A 21185-nucleotide genomic window follows, 5' to 3' on the forward strand; every position below is an offset into this window, starting at 1 on the left:
GTCTGTGGATACAACATTCATGGTATTCCTCTTTGGCAGGTTATTTACCCTCCTGCTACCAATGTTGATATGTGTTAAAATTAAATGATTCACCATCACTGATTTCCACTGTCAGACCTAAGAGTCACCTAGCTCTGACTTAAATGGAAATGAGGATGTAAAAGCGAAAATGGTCTGAGAGAATGACAGCCTCTCTTGAAGGGCAGGTGAAGGTTCAGTGACCTCTGGGCACTCTAGTCCATTCTGGTGAATCACTGCTTTGGGAAGTAAAAGACCCTGTGGCTCATAAAACCTGATGATATTAAGAAGAGGGAAGGAATTCACACTTAGAATTCAGGGTCACTGCTAGAAATACAACTTTAAAAATTCAAGGGTAAGGAAAAATACCATATTTAAAAATGAATTACTAATGTGTTTTTTCTTTAAAAGTATTGGGAAAAGCCATATCATACAGATGTTCATTACTTATTCAATGTACACCATTGAGAGATAAATAGAACTGTTAGAATACAAAAATGCCAAGGGTAATTCAACTACTGCAATGTAAGTGTGGCATAACTGATTCGCCATGACATACAATTTTCTAAAAGCTATTCTGTTAGAAGGCAATAAATGAGTGCAGAAATGATTTACACTCTTCTGAAACATGGTTATTATTCAGTATTTTATTTTTAAAAATATATACACTCTATACTGTTATGTTTATTCTCTAGAGTATAATAAAAACATAATTGAATTTGATGAAAAATAGACTTGATTCTAAATGTAGCATACAGCACATACAGTTCTCCCTTATTTTATCCCCTGTGAAGATCAATGGTCACTTGAGGTGGTTTTGCTCTAGGTTTGTTTTAATACATGGGCAATAAAATATTTTTAATTTAAAAATTATATCCTTATATTCCATGTCATATTTTCTTTTTAATACTAACATCTGAATTTTGACCTAAGTAACAATTTATGAATGCAAAGTACAGTATTTTAATCATTGTTTTACTTCTCAATATGATTTCTTATTGACCAGGTAGGACAGGAAATTAACTGTAGATGGTTTAGCAAATAAAAATGAAGCAGTCTATAACAAAAGCATCAGAGCTCAGTGACTTGTTTGTTTGTTTTATCTTTTTTTTTCTTTGGCCGTGCCCTGCGGCATGTGGGATCTTAGTTCCCCGACCAGGGATTGAACCCATCCCTCCTGCAGTGGAAGCACAGAGTCTTAACCACTGGACTGCCAGGGAAGTCCCTCAGTGACTTGTTTTGATGGTGCCTCAAGGCCATTATAAACGAAGAAGGTTACTTTTTAGAAAATATTTAAAATTTGTTTTAATATAACCACCTCTCTCTGTATATGTATAACTGAATCACTTTGCTGTACATCTGAAACTAACACAACATTGTAAATCAACTATACTTCAATTAAAAAAAATTTTTTAGTATCAGTTAGTGAAAAAAATAATAACCATCTTTAGAATATAGATAAGTGACTTGTTAATCTATTCAAGCTAACACTCTTTTCATTTATAAGTTCCTTTGGAGAAAAAAAAAAAAAAGAAATATAAGTTCCTTTGGGTTAGAAACTGTTTCATGAAATATATAAATATATAATATATATAAGTTAAATAAATACATAATTACACTGAATTTTAATATAGTGATTTTATATTTACATATACAATATAAATTATAATATACAGTCTCTATAGTGTGGTTAAGTCTCATATATATGTTATTTTTAAAAAAGACACACACACACACACACACACACACATAGACATATAAATTAAAGGCAGATACAAATTAAAAATAAGAGACTTAATTCTCCCTATTGAAAATAAGGGAAAAGGTTTCCCTCGTTTCCTATTTCTTAAAGTATTTACCTTAGAAACTTGCAAATGTAAGAACTTTTTCATCTCTTTAAAATGTATCCCTTGGAAGACTAGACAGACCTTTTGTCAGCTTTCTCAGCCAGGACTGTCTTTCTCAAGAACCTGGGAATCATCTTTTCAAAATACAAACACCAAAAGAGATAGCCCCCCTATATCCCTGTTCCTGTGAAGAGTAGGAGCCTAACTTCAGTGGGTCCCTTGATCCAATTTGCAACACTGCTTCTTGTCATAAAGATATAAGAAGTTTGCTTCTCCTCAGGATGAAGCCAACTAGCTAACACAGGTGTTCTTTAATCATGGTAAAGTTAGGATGAACCATGTGTGAAAAAATGGGCTGTCAAATCCTCTATTTGAAGGCTAGTTATGAGACAGGAAGGAAGGGGGCAGGGCACAACCACTAAAAGAATGATACAACCATTAAGAAAAACAGGATACCACAAAAACCAGTTAGAACCTGCTAGGCCCAAGATGGCAGAAGGTTCGACTTCCAGTAGACCTTGAGCCTCATTATACACTCATTGTAATACATTAGCATACACTAAATGATACACCCACAGGAGCCATAACAGTTCTGAGGCTGACCATAAAAGGCCAAAAAGTGGGCGGTGGCCCAATTCCTGGAAATATCCACCCCTTCCCCAAAATACCTGTAATAATCCTCCCACTCATTAGCCTATGAAACTACCCAGCCCATAAAAATTAACCACCCCATATTTTGGGGCTGCTCTCGTCTCCTGAGAGGGCCCACACCGTCTATGGGGTGTGTATCTCTCTAAATAAACCTGCTTTCACTTTACTATGGCTAACTCTTGAATTCTTTCCTGCTTGAAACCAAGGATCCTCACTTGACGGGCTGTCCCAGGGACTTGGGACTCACCCGAGACCTGGGACATGACCATCCTCTCGCGCCCCATTTTTTCCTATAAGTTATTGTCGATCTTGAAAACATGTATGTAATGGGTGTACCTACTAGACTATATAAAGGGCTGTGCGTGGTTCCTTTCTATCTTTGCAATCTCTTAGCAGATCACCTGGGATGCTTATTACAGTTTGGTCTAATGCCTATTGAATAACAGAAGTGTTTTCTTTTTCTTTTGCCTTTGTGGAGAGGATTTCTGGGATGGGAGAAGATTTTGTTTTTAATTATAATTCCGCAACAATATGTTATTTTTTGGTTTTTTGTTTGTTTTCTGTTTTTTAAAATTTTTATTGGAGTATAGGTTATCTTTTGAATTTAAGTTATTTATGCCCATTGTTATGATGAAAAGTTAACTGTATTCTCATATTAAACATGAGGAAAAGATTGCAAGAAAATTTCACTTGCTTGGTTCAGTTCCTTTGACAATCCAATATAACTATATTTTAAATTTTAAAATGGAGATAGTATATGTCATTCAATAATAGAAATTTTTACTGTGGTGTGCATATTTGTAACCCACATTGATAGGGATAGAGTAGGATAGTTACACAGGTAGTTGTAGAAGTCCCAGTAGGGGATTATAGATAGAGAGGGAAACCTAGGGAACTTTGGGAGACCACCGTAAGTTAACAGTCGCTCAAGAAAGCTATCGGAACGTTGTAGAACGAAGCAGGCTTGCTTAACTATAAAGTCATAAATAAAAGCACTAGATACACCCCAGGTCATTAAGTGAAAGAGAAAAAAATGAGGCCTGCATTCTGCTGGTTGAAATCAACAAGATAATGATCCTTAGGAGCAAGGACAGGAATTTAAGGGAAAGGTGACATTCCAAAGTAGGAGACCCTCATTATATGGAAACCTGAGATGATTCAGCATATTTTAGTATATGTTACCACCCTTCTGCTGATTTGAATAAGTGCCGCGACAGTCCTAGTTTGACCTCATGGTTCAAATACTCTCCTGCCCAATAAGAAGGAGGAGGTAGTGATGTAAGCCTGATGAGGAAGAATGAGGAGGAAGGTGGTCTTTTCCCCCTGCCCCACTTTCCTTTGATTATAAAAATGTAGCCCGCTTAATCCTTGGGGCAGAGCCCCCTCACCTGTCCTCTTGCATCTCTCACAAGCTTCCTATATTAATAAATCTACTCGTTGCCTATCACTTTGCCTCTTGCTGAATTCCTTCTGCGCTGAGACACAAAGAACCTGAGCCTCAGTAAGTCCAGACACGAGGTGAGTGATTCAAATTAAAACACCGTGGGTTCAAGTACCAATTTGGGTTTAGGCTGGGTTCAAGTCCCGGCCCGTGGGTTCAAGTCCCAATCTGAGTTACACGGTTTCAACATGAGATGAATCATTAGAATCTTTGACCAAAAGGACTGAAATAAGCGAACTGACTCTAGGGTCCAAATGCATATGAAGACAAAGTCCTTTCTATCAGAGGATACGTATTAATGGAAATCTGCTTAACTGTCCCTGCTTCCCCCAGTGTTTAGAAACACTAATTTTGGAGTAGGTGATAAAGACTAACCTTGCATAGGTGGACTCCCTAGCCTCCTAAGTAAGTGAGGAGACTTAAAATGACAAACATTACATAAAAATAATTTAATGTTCTGCTTTCAGCAATTCAAGCAGTCCATGGCCTTATACTACGATTTTATTTTAATACCTTAATTCCAAAATTTTAATTTCTGTGCTTATCCATCAAATGAGAATATTTAACTCTAAACCTGTTAGTGAAAATGCAGGCCATCAATACTGGCAAACTAAGAAATCATGAACAGTTTAGGGGAGCAGAATTTGCCACCCTAAAATATGTCTCTTTGGGATATTAAATTATTTTAAGCTGGTTGTTTTCTAAGAAACACACACATGGTAAACACTCTGAAAACCAAGCACGAGCTACCCTTTTGTTAGAAACATTCACATTTATAAGGAAACTCTCCATTTGTAAGGGTGTCTCCCTCACTGTACCAGAAAGAGGAGGATCTCTAGAAACTCTTCTCAGTGGAGAAGGTACTGACTTAAATCTGCATAACAACCTTACCCTTGTTTACTGTGCTTTTCCTGGTAACTTCCCAAGACGCTCTACCCACCCTCAACATCCTCTTTTGCCTTTAGCTGAGAATGGTATTTAAGATGAGGATTTTGGCCATTTTGGCCAGCTACTCAGTTTTTCTGGTTCTCTCCCACGTATACATGTTATTACACTTTTGTTTGATTTTCTCCTGTTAATCTGTCTCATGTCAATTTAATTCTTAGACTACTCAAAAGAACCTAGAAGGGTAGAGGATAACTTCCTCCTCCCAATGAGAGTAATTCAACAAACTTTATCTATTTGAAGGCAATGCCTGTATCTTTTAGCCTTATTTAAAGTAGTAATCAGATAAGGAAAATCATGTTATATTCTAGAGGGGAGGGTCTAATTAATTTTTTTCAGGAAAGTTAATGATAATTAAAACCTAAAATTTTCTTAAGAGCAGGAAACACTAAAATTAGACCAGATAAAAGTTCGTGTAAATGAAACATGAAACCAACTTGTTTTAAAATTAGCAATATTTACCTTATGGCATTTTGTTCTATCTTTTCATCAATGTCATTGAAGATCTGCTTAAACTCCAAGTCTCCAGGAAATGAATTTAACAAACAAGGTAGGTCAAAAGAATTATGGGAATATTCATCTCCCCAATCCATCCTGAGGAATAAGAATAAAAAATGTCAGTTTCCCCAAAATGAAAGGAAAAAAACCCACCTCAAGTTGTGATATTAACTCCAAAATAATAATGCCCATTTAGAGGCAAAATACAGCAGTAGAAGAAGTAGGGTATTATTAATCTAGGTAGATTGTTTTATTATTTAAATTTCATGAGGTGTGACCTAATTTTCACACTTTTCTATGGTTTGAAAGCTGAAAAAAAGTCAGAGTACCTAAGCATCCTGCTGCTTCTCACTGTAACCAAGAGCTGCAAAGGAAATCGCGAAGCCTCAGGGACCTGTGTGAACAAGGGTGGTTGCTTCAAGAATTCAGCAACTTCCCTCCACTCGTGTCAACATATTGACCTAGTCATTGGAACCTCAGAATTTTTTAGTCTCATCCCCTAGTCCTGTTTTATATGTGAAGAAGGTAAAATTTCCCTTGCGTTCTTCTACCACCCCTGTCAACCGAAGTACTGATATTGGACTAAAACTTAAATACAATACTCCTTCTAGAGATAAGCATTTTCCCACTACCAAAACTTCAATCATTCATTCCATGTGTATTCACTGAATGCTTGATATATAACAGGCACTGCTGAAGAAGCTGGGGATATAGCTGCAACAAGTCAAAGCCCCTGCCCTCATGGTGTTTTTGATCTAGTGGGGAAAGTAGATTTTAAAAACACATAACCAGGTATATTTTATAAAAGATTACATGATGAGAAGTGCTATGAGAACAAATACAGCAGGGCAATGAGATAGACTAAAAATGATAGAGTTGGGGCAGAGTGTGAACTTTTTTTATTTAGAGGTATGTTATTTTTTGACATAAAATAGCAATCTGATGACTGATGGTATAAATGAATGAGAAATTTAAACATTAAATTATAACACATATACATAGACTAAATATTAACAAGAAAAAGGCTTGGAAAAATGTGGTTTTAGTTTGGATACGCCCAAAATATTTGAAATATTATCTAAAAAGTTTTGCAGAAGCTACACAACACTAATAGACACACTCATCCTTAATTATTTAATTATTAATAAATGTAGGTAATTTATTATCATATAATAAAACAGCTGAAGATTTCTCATAGTTTCTATCTGGTACTTCAAAGAAGTTGTTTTGGAATACAGCTTTTATTCTTCCTAAGAGATATTATTTTAAGAGGAAAACATTCAACTAAAACATTTTAATATAGAAGTCCATGGTATCACCAGACTTGTCATTTGAAACTCAATTAGTTCCAATATACCATTTTTAAATATCAAAATCCTCATATATTTGGAGTCTCCTTTTAAAAATGTTTTGCAATAAAAGGTTTAATTTTTCATTTGAAAACTAATATTTATCTATAATATACCATAATTAATATTAACTTGAAATCAGGCAAAAAAATAAAATTGCCAAAACTATAAGCTAAGTGGTAGAAAATGCTATGTCCATCAGAAGTTATACTTCTTTAGGACAACAAAACCTCAATATTTCCATATACCAATGAGTTTGATATCTTCCTATCTTTCCAGTAGCTCACCTACTTACAGCTATTATCAGAACAGTCATTTCTGAACCCAATGGCCAATATTACTAATAATGAATTCAGTTTATGTATTTGCATATTTTTGAATCTTTTTGGGTAGTTCAACTTTTCAGGTGATGAGATTTTCAAAAACTGTTGCAAGAAAATAAAATTTCACTTTTATAATGGAAAGATTTGAATGGCTGAGGGTTCTTGTAGAGAACTCAAACTTAGTAAATATTTTGTTTATAGCCAGCTTCTCTGTAATAAAACAAATTATGTTATCAATATTCTGTTCAGAGTTGCCCCAATTTGTCGATATTGTAACGCCTCATTACTTCAGACTCCACATATTCAAACTAAAGAAAATATGTGTAGAAGTCAGCTTAAATATAATAGCAAACTAGTAATATGATTTGTTGTATATCTGCTATGTATAAGGTAATTTATATACATCACCTTCCTTAATCTTCATAATAACTCTACAAAACAGTTATTATCCTCATGTATAGGGGAGGGAACTTGGGCCCAAAGAAATGAACTAACACGTCCATGTTACATAGCTACCCAGTGTTAGGGGGTAGGGTATGAACCCAGACCTGTTTGGTTTTAAAACTTGAGGTTGCTGGACTCTTGATAAATGAATCAGTTACTGCATATAAAACATTGTAGAATGTAGAAATGATATTAAACAAAATGTTAAAATGGTTATCTCTGGACAGACTGGATAGACTATGGTTGATTTTTATTTTCTTCTTCATATTTAGCACTTTCCTATGTTTTGCAATAAGTACTTATTTTATATATAATTAGGAAAAGTAGTTTAAAAAGAAATCATACACGTCCTTTGCTCTCAGGATGTGTATGATCTCTTCTTTTATTGGGTTGGCCAAAAAGTTCGTTCGGGTTTTTGGTAAGCTGCTATGGAAAAATCCGAACGAATTTTTTGGCCAGCCCAATATACTGTCTGTATGTCTTCATTTGAAACATCTTCCAACCTTAAAAGTTCTCTCTTGCCAATTTGTATTTATAATTTCTTTCAAAGTCTGATTCAAACCTTACATAATTCCTAAATATCTCTCCACTGACCATTTCACCAAACTTTTTGTATTGTTTTGTGGTATTTGTGCTTACAAATGCTGTTAAAAGGAAATCTGTTGTTTTGTATCATTTCAATATTGAATGTGTGTGTTATGTTCTTCATTGAAATCAGCTCTGGGGTAAAACAATAATGGATAGAAACAGGTCAAACATTCAGATGGGTTTGGTGACCATGATTTTGAAGGATTCCCAATCTACATGGTTGCATGATTTTCTCTATTTAACCTCAGGAGAGAAGTTAATCAGTACACACAAAGACTGTCATTATAAAGGAATGCCATTTGATAACAATGATGGGGTACCAGAATGATGATGGTTCAGAGTTTTCATATGACTGGCATAGACCTGTGATGCTTCCATGTGTATGGTAAGATTTCAAGGTGGTGAAGGACAAGAGAAACAAGAGTCACCTTTACAGTGGTAGTAAAGTTTAAGATGCTGTGTGATAGGATAATAGAAAACTTGATGGGCAAACTATAATAAGATGCGAAAATTAACCTGAGTGAATAGGGATGCACAGGACCAACATGAGAAATAAAGGAGGGAGAGTACAGACTGTAGTAAGTGACGCTCAAGTTTGGATTTAGAAGTTTTCCCATTAGGATGGCAGTGATCCCTGCAGGACTGTGATGAGAAAGAAGCACGCACTGAATGAGTATGAGCACAGACACCAAATTTCCCACTTCCTTACATGTATTTTGTGGGCCCACAGTGTGTCTGACACTGTGCTGGGCATCATGAAGGAGCAGAGAGACTGAATGACTGAACAGTCTCTCCTCTCAAGGAACAGTAATAAGAACAGGACCATAAGAAAGGGAGCGAGTAGAAAGATCATTGCTATACTCTAAGTGAAACATAACTATGACCTCAACAACAGAAAAGTAATTATTGAGGGACCAATGTAATCTGGGAAATACTTCAGTGGTATTTCAAAAAGATAGAATTACCTTTAAAAAATCTAAGGGGAAAAAGGAAGAGGCTATGAAGCTATGGATCAAGATATAGTTTTATATTCTGTTTATGTCCCTATAAATCGTCATCAGGGACACAATAATAATTTGACATAATGAATGAAGTCTCTTATCCTAATCCACGATCAATCAAAGATGGGAACTATAACTTTTTAAAGAACAATAACTTTGATTTTGAAATTTCCATTCCCCAACCCTGTTTTTAAATGTTCATTCTCCTGTAATGTTTCTGATCACTTTTTGTATAAGATTAAAAAAACATTGTTTAATATTTCAAACAAGTATTAGCAGCCAATCTAATATTAATTATTGACTTTTAAAGACAAGTTATGCTTGAAGAATTATATCTAAGCCAAACATCTGTAGATCAAATTTCAGCCATAGGCAAATTATAACAGTTGAGTTATAAATTCCTGAGAACAATGACTATAATAAAATATGAAAATATTAATAAGCACTGCCAGAAAACATTACAGTAAAGCAATAAACCTAATCATACCTTACGTGATCAAAAGAAAGCACACAAAAGTAATTTTGGATTCTCACTTGTCCCTTAACATATTTTAAAATGATACCTTTCTATCCTAAGGTCTCTTCTTCTTTATTTAAACACATACAATGGTTAGAGTTCTTATCTTATCTTTTTTTGGTTTCTTCAATAATAAAAGTCCTGAGTGCCATTCTTCTTAAGATCAACATGATTAAAAAGGAATGAAAGATAGAAAAACCAATCCTTGGGAGGAAATCCACACGGAAAGTTAGTTAGTAAAGGAAACATTTGGATCAAGTGATTTCTCCAGTGAGGAGGGTCTAATGCCTTTCATATCTATGGCTGGACTGTGAAATTAAAGTGTCCACCAGCTCTAGCTCACCTGAAGTCCTGCCGTCCAATATCACTGTCTAGCCTAAAATAAACAGTTAATTAGCAGAGTAAGTGGGGTATTCTAATTAATGAAAGATAATTATACATTCCACATATAACTGAACAAGTTTCAAAATGTTGCTCTATAATAAAATACGTTTAACTCTAAACATCATTGAACCAAGAATCAAAAGATTTGAGTCCTGATCCTGGTCTGCCAATGCCTCTGTGACTTCGGGTGAGTCACTCAATCTGTCAAGAGGGATGGAGCTTATGTTCCTCATTTATAAAATGAGGTGAATGGATTTATTAGGCTCTGAGGTTTCTTCTAGCTATAAATTTGTTGATAAAAATGGTAGGAGAAGGACATATTTCTGAACCCCCTAAATTAACTTTTCCATGGACTATTTTGTTTGTCAATACCATCATTGTTCCTGTATCCTGGACTCTCAGAGCTATTTTTAATTCTTCCCTTTTCCCTTCTCCAGGACTGCCACATGAAAAGCTAAAGTAGAATCTGTAGCTTAGCAAGAAATATTATGTGAAAAGAGGACACGTGAGGCAGGAAGACATTCTCTTACGGTAATAGGTAGATGCCCTGTACTGATGCTCCATTCTCCAACCTGCAGCTCCCTAAAATATTCTAAAAAGCAATCAGCCCATGTTTCTGGGTTCCTTTGAATTGACACACTCTTTACTCAACAAAAGATGTCTGAGAAGAACTGAGTTTGGGCATTATGCCTCCACAAGGAAAAAGGTGACATTACAGCCATCATGTATCCTTGAGCTATTATTCTTGGTATCTTTTATATTATTTGTATTATTCTTTGTATTTCTTGTTTGGTTTGAGTTGCTGATTTGATAAAAAAAAAAAAGCAAACTGAAATTTGGACCAGGTCGTCATTCTTAAATCTGGACCAGCCTTTTCTTCTGGCCTGGTTCATTTTTACTTTTCCATCCATATTTAGTCACAAAGTAGTCTTCTTATGTCATTCACAAAGTCCTGCCAACTTTATATAATTCAAAATTTAACTTTTACTAAATCTTGACAATTTTATGTAGTTATAAAGTTGTACAAAAAAATTATTATTTTATCTCTTACATATGTTGGCTTGTTTACTGCCATATATATTTAACAGCTTTCCCTAGAACCATTATAAATTTCATTCATTATGAAGCCTATATAATTTCCAAAAAAAATTTTTTTTAAGGTTAGATCTTCCCCTGTGATATTTCAGAGTTGCCAAAAATTTCTTTTCATCAATTACTGAGAGTTGAAATTTTAATGTTCTAGCCTCCCCTAAAGACTGAGAAACAACTCAAATGGATCTCCATTTGTTGACAGTCATTTCAAATACCTAATACATTAAAGTCTTATATTAGGAAATAATGAACTTGTTTTATTCAATTTATACTGCTATGCTTTCTACTAATTATTGTGGAAGTTCTGATTATTATAATTATATGAGCTATAATATTGATATATATCCAGTAAGTACTCATATTAACATACAACAACTATTAAAATCCCCTTTGATAAAATATAGAACACTTCACTGTAACTCCTCTATTAGTAATTTAGATATGTGTATGTATGAAGTAGAAACTGACAGGATCAGTTGGAATACACTATTGCAGCTTGACAAGCAAACAGAATTAATTGTCATATGCTTTACTCACCAAATTGACATTGCTTTCTTTATTTTTCAGTGTACCTTTCTTTCCAGAAAATATTTTCATTTTAATAACTCTTTATAATCTTCAATATGCAATTCTCGTCATCTCTTGCTCTAATACAACAGTGAAACCAAGATAATTAAAAATGAATTTAATTTCAGCATTCTTTTATAACTTGGAACTTTTATATTTCACATGATTTAAAAGTTATAAAACACAGATGTAGAGAACAAATGTATGGATACCAAGGGGGGAAAGCGCGGGGGGGGGGAGGGGATGGTGGTGGGATGAATTGGGAGATTGGGATTAACATATATACACTAATATGTATAAAATAGATAACTAATAAGAACCTGCTGTATAAAAAAATAAATAAAATTCAAAAAAAATCAGTTTAAGACTAAAAAAAATAAATTAAAAAAAGTCATAAAATTATTATACATTTTGAGATTAGAACTAAATAATGTCACAAATCATGGGGCTGTGATTTACTAATGAATTTTCAAGTACAGTAAAACCTTAGTAATTTAGAAAACAGTACATCTGCATTAGAAAGTTTAAGTTATGGAGCACTTTTTAAAAGGCGGTTGTATTATGCAGCAAGTGGGAATAATAAATAGCTTATGAGATGTCAATTATATTTTTAAGGAACTCTTTTAATAATTAGGCAAGAATGCTTTGAACTTAGTATGTACTTTGTATTGAATTGGGTGCTTCTAAAGGAGTTACAGTTCTTAAAGTATGTTCCAAGAGTTGAAGAATTTCTCCCAAAATGTTAATATTATTGATTAGCTAGTCAAATTAATGTGATACTATTCTCCTAAATTTTAGTAATATTATTAATTAACATCCATTTGATGAATAAATCTATCCACTGAAATACCCTTTTATGACTTTCAGGGCTTTGCTCCATCAGTTATCATCAACTAGTCCTACAGCATCAATATCCCTTTCAGTTGACTATAAACATGTTCAAGTTTCTTGCTTTTTAGAAACCAACAAAACCCTCCCTAGGATCCCCTTCTTTTCATAGCCCGGCATCTCAAAATAGCAGTCCATATTTCTTAATTTCATGTTCTCATCTTTCACTTCTCAACCCAGAATAATCTGGTTTCAGCCTCCATCCTTTTACTGAAACTGACAAAACATATTTCACTTCCCATCATACTCAATCTCTGCACTATTTGGTACTGATAGCTACTCATTCCTTGAAGTTGTCTTCTCTCTTGTCAATTTTCCTAAGTATTATACTTTCCTAGTTCTCTTCTAGTTTCTCACACCATTTATTCAGAGGCTCCTGGTAGGAGTCCCCACTTTGGGTAGCTGGCCAGCTCACATTTCTTTTTTTATCTGATATACTGTATCAGATGTACAATGGTGGCGCATTTTCTATGCTAAAGGACCCAGCTTTCCTGGTCATAACTAATTGATTCAGGGTTAGAAATCTGAGCCAAGCTAAACCATCAGATGCATACTAAATAAATTTTGAAATGTGGAATGAAGGCAGGGACAGGGAATCACTGGTAGTAAACCAATCACGACACTTCCAGCCTCCCAAGAAAAGACGCATGGATTTTTTTGGCTGAGGCCCCTGTAATTGCCCAGTTCCTGTCCTCCTCTGACTGACTGATTGCTCATACAGCTTCCTTTTGGTTCTGTGCGATACATATAATAAATCCTTTCCCTGCTCAACCGCCCAACAGCCACTTGTTTGTTTGTTTGTTTAAATTAACCAGAGTAGTTTTTATTAAACTAATAAACATCTTGATTGGCTCCTCTCTCATCTCTGCCATTGAACACTGATATTCACCACAGAGTTCTTTCTAAACCTGCTTCTCATTTTACATTCTTTCCTTGAGCATTTTTCATTCAAAGCAACTGCTTCCTTTTATGTAATTTTACTGTAGTAGATTTATTTTAATTAAAAAATTTTGTTTTATTTTTATTCATTGGATTTTCTCCTCAGACCTCAAAAATCTTTTCCTATTAGTTTCATTTTTCAGTCTTCCCAAATCTCCTTATTTCCCTTGCCTGAGTTGGGAAGCAGACTATGGAAATTTCTCTTTTGCTTCTCTTCCTACCCATCTCATGCTGGAGTTACTGGTCCTCTTCCTATTCTGCATGTTTTTCACAACCTCTTTCATCTACTATCTTGATGCTGAAAATTCAAGGTCTATGTCTCTAATTCTCTAAAACCCCACACATACTTCCAAGCACTTACTAGACAATTCCACTTTCCTGATCCAAAGGTCCCTTCAACTCAACATGTTCAGCATTTAATTCAAAATCTTTTTTTGGACTTCCCTGGTGGCGCAGTGGTTAAGAATCCGCCTGCCAATGCAGTGGACACGGGTTTGAGCCCTGGTCCGGGAAGATCGCACATGCCGCGGAGCAACTAAGCCCGTGCGCCACAACTACTAAGCCTGCGCTCTAGAGCCCGCGAGCCACAGCTATTGAAGCCCGCACGCCTAGAGCCCGTGCTCTGCAACAAGAGAAACCACTGCAATCAGAAGTCCGTGCACCGCAACGAAGGGTAGCCCCCACTCGCCGCAACTAGAGAAAGCCCGCGCACAGCAACGAAGACCCAACGCAGCCAATAAATAAATAAATAAATAATCTTAAGAAAAAAAAAAATTTTTTTTTCTTAAAATGACATTTCTTCCTATGTCATAGGGTCACCACCTACCTAATCTCCCTCTCCAATGCGTAGTATTTTAAATCAGGAGTCAGCAAACTACGGTGTAGTCTGTTTTTTCTATGGCCTACAAGCTAAGGATACTTTTTACATTTCTAACATGTTGTAAAAATTAAAAAACAAACAAAAAAGAATATACTACAATGGCCGTATGCTGTCCACAAATCCTAAAATATTTACTATCTGGCCTTTAATAGAAAAAGTTTGCTGACCCCTGTTTTAAATGGTCATCAACTTCTTTGACCCTTTCTCTTCCTAGTATCTTAAATGGTCACCACTGCTCTCAAATTTGACTTCTCCTTCTTTCTGCACCAGCGCCCCAAATCTGGAACACTATCTTGTCTCCAAGATACATAAATACATATTTGTGGTATAATAAATACATATTTGGTTTTTGCCACTCCTACCCCCTTCCTTACTTCGTCCTATGTGTCTCTTCCATTTGGCTGTTCCTGAGTTGTATCCTTTTTAATAAAACTGTAATCAGAAGTATGGCACTTTCCTGAGTTCTGTGAGTCATTCAAATGAATTACTGAACCTGTGGGAGCTGCTGAATTTGTAGTCAGCCAGGCAGAAGCGGGTATCCCTGGAGACCTCACTTGCTCACGTCTGAAGTGGGGGCAGTCTTGTAGGACTAAGCCTTTAACTTTCAATGACTGTGCTAACTCCAGGTAGTTAGTGTTAGAACTGTTGAACTGAATTGTAGGAAACCTGGATGATATCCACATTGCACACTGGCATTAGACTTCTCATGTTACAAACCAATTCAGATCATTTCACTACCTTGCCTAAATATCACTGAAGGTTTTCCACAATGCATAGGATATCTCCAGGTTCTTCACCTAGTTTTATATATATGTATTCGTCATATTTATTTATATTTTTCTACTATAACTGTCCTTGGTTGACATCTTGAAATAGCCTTTTGCTATAACTCCTTCTACTAAGAATGTTTTCAGTAGAAAATCATGTTTATGGAAGGCATGTACTTCATTAAAGTAGATAATACTATTTATAGAAAACATATAACTATAATATACTATAATAACTGTGGAAAGGTAAGAAAATATATTTATGGTGAAAAATTGGATTTTACATTTATTTATGCTATCAAATAACATTTAAATGTGATACCTTAAAACTCTTTCTAGTTTCCATCTACCAAAAAAGGAAATCAAATAAAAGTGATCTTTAAGGACCCTTCTAGTTTAAAAATTCTATTATTTTAATCATGTGGTCTATTTCTTTAATATTTAATTTTCTGTTATCCTGCCTTTGAAGTATACTTTTTAATTCTATAGTTCAATAGAGGGATAATTTGTTGTTGGTTATAAATAAATTCATATGAAATGACCTGAAAACCTATTTAAAAAGCAATCAGTGAAAGTAAATATTGGATTTCTTCATGTTAAATCTGAAAATCCATCACTATTCTTGCTTTTTACTTTATTTGCTGCTTAACACATCTCAACAGTGAATCTATCATATCAACATAGTCATCATGATCCAAGCTGCAAATAATAGAGAGTGTCAGTGTCAATTTTGCTTTCTCACACTTGCTTCCCTTCACTTCATCTGATTTTAATAATCCCTGTCAAACCACAAACAGTCCAAATTACCTTCATGACACAGAAGCTTTCAAGGAGCAGACAAAATCTCAACTTTCATTTAGCAACTACAAAAGAAAGCTGTCCAGCTGGACAAATATTATTTCCACACTTGACAATCTCTACAGTTGAGCGTGCATTTTAATTTTAACTAAACCTGCCAGGAGTTTGATACGAGCTTCTTGTTTTGTGTAGATTGACTCATAGGATTATCAGACCAATGACTGTAATTGTGATGAAAGAACCCAGTATTTTTCTACTAAAAGATGAATCATATACCAAAGCTGAGGGACCAAAATGAACATATAAGAGGCAATGTGGAGGCATGGATTATAGAAAGAAAACTACTTAAATTAGGTGCTTTAATTACTAAATAAAGTCTAAAGATACAGAACACATTCTTTGAAAGAACTAATAAGTAAAAATAAAATGTAAAAACATTAAAATTTTATGCATAGATACCATTGAGAAACAATCCTAAGAATGAAAAATAAAGAGATTTTTAAAATTGTTTTGGATTGACTCAACTTCAAAGTCAAATTTCTAGAATAGTTCTATGTGTGAAATTATAATAAAACTGACATTCTTGACAAGATATTAGAAAGTCCACTCTATACTAATCAACATGCCCTTGTACACACAATGTGAAACTTTGAAAAAAGTCAGAGTAAAAATGAATAATGATAATAAGGTTGTAGAGGAGTAGTAGAATAAATGTTACCTGCAAAACTATACATAAACTATTATATCTTTGAAGCTTAATTTATTAAACTTACAATCTAAAAGTTTCAAATGGTAAGATATTTCTGGGAACATTTCCTAAGCTAGACCTGAATTCTTCCTATAGTTATAGAACCTCGAAATTGCCAAATGTCAGTCTTCTGTCCAACCTGCTACACTCCACACTAGTCCCAGGCACTTCCCCAAAGGAAGTGCTATTAGGGCACTGTTCCTCCCTAAATCTGTCCTGGACACCACAGCTCAGTTTCCTTTACCAGTCCCTTTTTCTGTCTCTTTCCTGTGGTCCTCTGACTGAACAATTTCATCCGCATCCATGTCTTCTGCTACAACTTGTGTTTGGAGCTCCTGTTCTAACTGTCCAACTCCACACTGGATAATTCCCGTGGATGTCCCACAGACACCTAAACTCAACATGCCCCAAACAATTTTATTATCTTCCCTCTAAAAGGTCTTCATTTTCTTGAGGTCCCTCTGATAGTTAACAGCACCACTATCAACCTAGGCACTCATGTCAGAAATGTGGGAGTCATCCCCCATGTTCTAATGTTCTCTCACCAGTCCCACAGCCAGATGGTTAGTTTGCCTTCATATTTGTCATATCCAACCCTGTTCTCATATTGCTTCTGTGTAAATCCAAAATCCAAACTGCTGGATTAGTAAAGCAGTTTGCTAAAGTGTTTCCCTATTTTTTGCATTATCTCCTAACTCATTCTCTATCCTACCACCAGAATGATCTTTGTAAAGGTGAGAGAGGAATCAGTGTTTATAGCAAGATTTTAACTCTAAGTGACTGGTAGAAAAGACATACTCTTAAGCGAAAGAGAAAAATCAGAGGAAAGAGTTAATTTTTAATTTGTAGGGGGAAAGGGAGTGTTCATTTTGGAAATAATGAACTTGAAGTATAAGAATTAATAAAGCAATCATTTGGAAAAGGGGAAATGGGATTTGGGAAGGAGGGGATGAAGCATATATACATCAAAGGATTATAGAATTTATTCATCCAAACTAGGACTTTTTTTTTTGGAGTAAAAAGGGTACTGAAAATAATTTAAATTATGTAATTTTTTGAGATGGATACTTACAAATCAATTAAGTAGCTTTATAATATTTGTGGACCTATGTAATACTTATATTCAAAATAACATTCTTTCAAAAAATTCCTATATCTATGCCCATTGAAGTAAAAAAATCTTTATATTGTTTTAACATTAAATATATAAAAACAGATGATTCTTGGTACATTTCATATACTTTAATCAATTTCTTAGTTGTGTCTGCCTCTCACAGTTATTTTTCTGAAGAATGTATTTTTAAAAATATGATTGTATTATTTGTATAATTTTCCAAGATACAATTTATGGTTAGTAAATTTTAAGTTGTTGATACCTTCAAGTGACTCTTCTGTATACTCTTTCTCAGGTGCAAATCTACCTGGTAAATTTATTAAGTTCAGAGCAAATTCAATAGTGGAAAATATCACCAATTTTAATTTTTAATAATGAAATATATAAATACTCTAGCCAAAATATTTTTACAGTTTCTATTTTTTTGCCTCTATGCAAAGTGCCTTTTTGGACTAATAACATAAGACAAATTTATCAAATAAATATATATGCTTATTTTCAAAGTTTTGCTAAATTTATTTATTTATTTATTTATTTATTTAACATCTTTATTGGAGTATAATTGCTTTACAATGGTGTGTTAGTTTCTGTTGTATGACAAAGTGAATCAGCTATATGCATACATATATCCCCATATCCCCTTCCTCTTGCATCTCCCTCCCACCCTCCTTATCCCACCCCTCTAGGTGGTCACAATGCACCGAGCTGATCTCCCTGTGCTATGGAGCTGCTTCCCACTAGCTATTTATTTTACATTTGATAGTGTATATGTCAATGTTACTCTCTCACTTCGTCCCAGCTTACCCTTCCCCCTCCCCGTGTCCTCAAGTCCATTCTCTACATCTGTGTTTTTATTCCTGTCCTGCCCTTAGGTTCATCAGAACCATTTTTTTTTTAGATTCCATATATATGTGTTAGCATACAGTATTTGTTTTTCTCTTTCTGACTTACTTCACTCTGTATGACAGACTCTAGGTCCATCCACCTCACTACAAATAACTCAATTTCGTTTCTTTTTATGGCGGAGTAATATTCCATTATATATATGTGCCACATCTTCTTTATCCATTCATCTTTTGATGGACACTTAGGCTGCTTCCATGTCCTGGCTATTGTAATAATGCTGCAATGAACATTGTGGTACATGACTCTTTTTGAATTACGGTTTTCTCAGGGTATATGCCCAGTAGTGGGATTGCTGGGTCATATGGTAGTTCTATTTTTATGTTTTGCTAAACTTAGGTACTGCAAACTTGTAGGCTTTTCCAGGTTAACTTCATTCTGAACCATATTATAAATTTATTCAATTAAAAATATGAACTCCATCAAAATATTTTCCGCATAAGCGTAGGTATTTCAAAACACAATTATGGAATTTCACAATTAAATTTTATACATCATTCGAGTTCTTATAAATTAATTTGTTCAGTTTCCCATTTGATTTCAGGGAGAAACATGTCAAGGTCCTCCTATTTGCAAGCTTTGTGTTCAATAATTTCAATTCCCTAAAAGCTTCACATAAACTGAATTTTTTGCCTTCTACTTGCTAAATGCTTTGACTAAAAATTTCCAGTAGATTTTGCAGAAACTGCACCAAAATTTAGAGAACATTTTTACCAAAGTATTTAATACCATGGTAGGATATTTTCATTGATTTACAAACTTACTCTTCAAAGTCTCAAAAATTTCTAAAATCCTACATCTGTGTCTTTATTCCTGTCCTGCCCTTAGGTTCATCAGAACCATTTTTTTTTCAGATTCCATATATATGTGTTAGAGAGAAAGTGTATACTGCCATGCTTAAGTTATTTTTATTTTATCAGATCAATCTAACCATAAAAATTTCCAGGCTGGGGACTTCCCTAGTGGTCTAGTGGCTAAGACTCCACACTCCCAATGCAGGGGGCCCGGGTTTGATCCCTAGTCAGGGAACTAGATCCCACAGGCCACAACTAAAGATCCTGCATGCCACAAGGAAGATCGAAGATCCCACATGCCACAACTAAGACGGGGCGCAGCCAAATAAATAAAATAAATAAATAAATATTAAAAAAAAAATTTCCAGGCTGGTTATTTCATGTATGTATAAACGTATTTGTACTTTTTTAGAACTATATCTTCTATTTAGATTGGTAGATTTTATAGATTTCTTAGAGGCAATTATGAATTGTACAAATATGTGCATCACAACATATTCTAAGTATAGTTCTCTCTATAGGTTCTAAATTTATTCAAAAAATTTTATGATGTTATGTTCTACCTCAACTTTTTTTCTTTTTTTTGTCTGCACAGGATCTTAGTTCTCCGACCAGGGATGGAACCCATGCCCCCCTACAGTGGAAGCACAGAGTCTTAACCACTGGACTGTCAGGGAAGTCCCAACATATTTTTAATATCACCAAGACCAAACAATTTTATCATGTACGTTGCAGTTTGTAATTCAATTTACAATAAATAGTATTCACAATAATGTCAAGTGTTTCACCTTTTACAGAACAAACTTCTAAATGCTTTACTTTGATGCTCTGTATTAGACAAGAAACTTGAACCATTATTGGAATTAAGTGATTTCTTTTTACTAGAAATATCCAATGATACTGAGGCAAAAGTGGCATCATTTAAGTGTTAGTAAAGTTCTTTTAATAGAGCCAATACATTAACAGCTATTGTTTCACCTTTCATACATGCACAAGAAAACCTGAAGCTGAAGATGAGAGAAATTAATTTAGTACAGTCACTTGATCTAAATGAAAAGTCATGTTTCATAAAGTGGTACACAAATGTACCTTCTGCAGCTAAGTATTAAAGTGTTGTATTTTCAGGCATGGTCTTAAGACTATGCAATAGATGTTGATGCTTCTATGTCTTCTTTTTTTCCTTTAGTATTTTTATTTATTTATTTATTTATTTATTTATTTATTTATTTATTTGGCTGCGCCAGGTCTTAGTTTTGGCACGCGGGATCTTCCTTGCAGCATGCGGGGTCTTTAGCCGCAGCATGTGGGGTCTTTAGCCGCAGCATGTGGGATCTACTTCCCTGACCAGGTATTGAACCCGGACCCCCTGCATTGGGAACACAGAGTCTTAACCACTGGACCACCAGGGAAGTTCCTCTATGTCTTCTTGTTTTCATGTGTTCTGTGATATCATTATAGCCCCCATAGTGTGAGTTACACATTAATTCTTTTCGGCAAGTCTAATGAAATTTAGTACTAACTATTAAATGTACACTGTTATTTTCTTTTGTTTTTTTCTAAATCACTGTCACCAAAATGGTTATTACAAAATAAAAATGTGTTACCCAAGAGTAAAATAAATAGTTGTAGATTTATATCATATGATATGTAATAAAATCCTTGCAGCAATAGAGAGCTCAGATTGTATTC

The 21185-nt window shown here is 34.6% G+C and overlaps 1 protein-coding gene across 3 annotated transcripts in view; it reads right to left on the reverse strand.

The window, feature by feature from the left end:
• Nucleotides 1-21185, reverse strand: part of KIAA0825 — a 366826-nt gene that overhangs the window by 303962 nt on the left and 41679 nt on the right. For all 3 annotated transcript variants that reach the window (XM_082375204.1, XM_082375205.1, XM_082375206.1), the window contains exons 3-5: nt 11636-11745; nt 5730-5794; nt 5365-5496 (exon numbers count right to left, since the gene is read on the reverse strand). In XM_082375204.1, the coding sequence (XP_082231330.1) occupies nt 5365-5496; nt 5730-5794; nt 11636-11695 (257 nt within the window). In that variant the 5' untranslated portion in view covers nt 11696-11745. The remainder of the gene's footprint in view (nt 1-5364; nt 5497-5729; nt 5795-11635; nt 11746-21185) is intronic.

This window comes from Balaenoptera borealis (genome assembly GCF_965194805.1).
Source record: "Balaenoptera borealis genome assembly, chromosome: 2".
In the NCBI taxonomy this organism is placed as follows: Eukaryota; Metazoa; Chordata; class Mammalia; order Artiodactyla; family Balaenopteridae; genus Balaenoptera; species Balaenoptera borealis.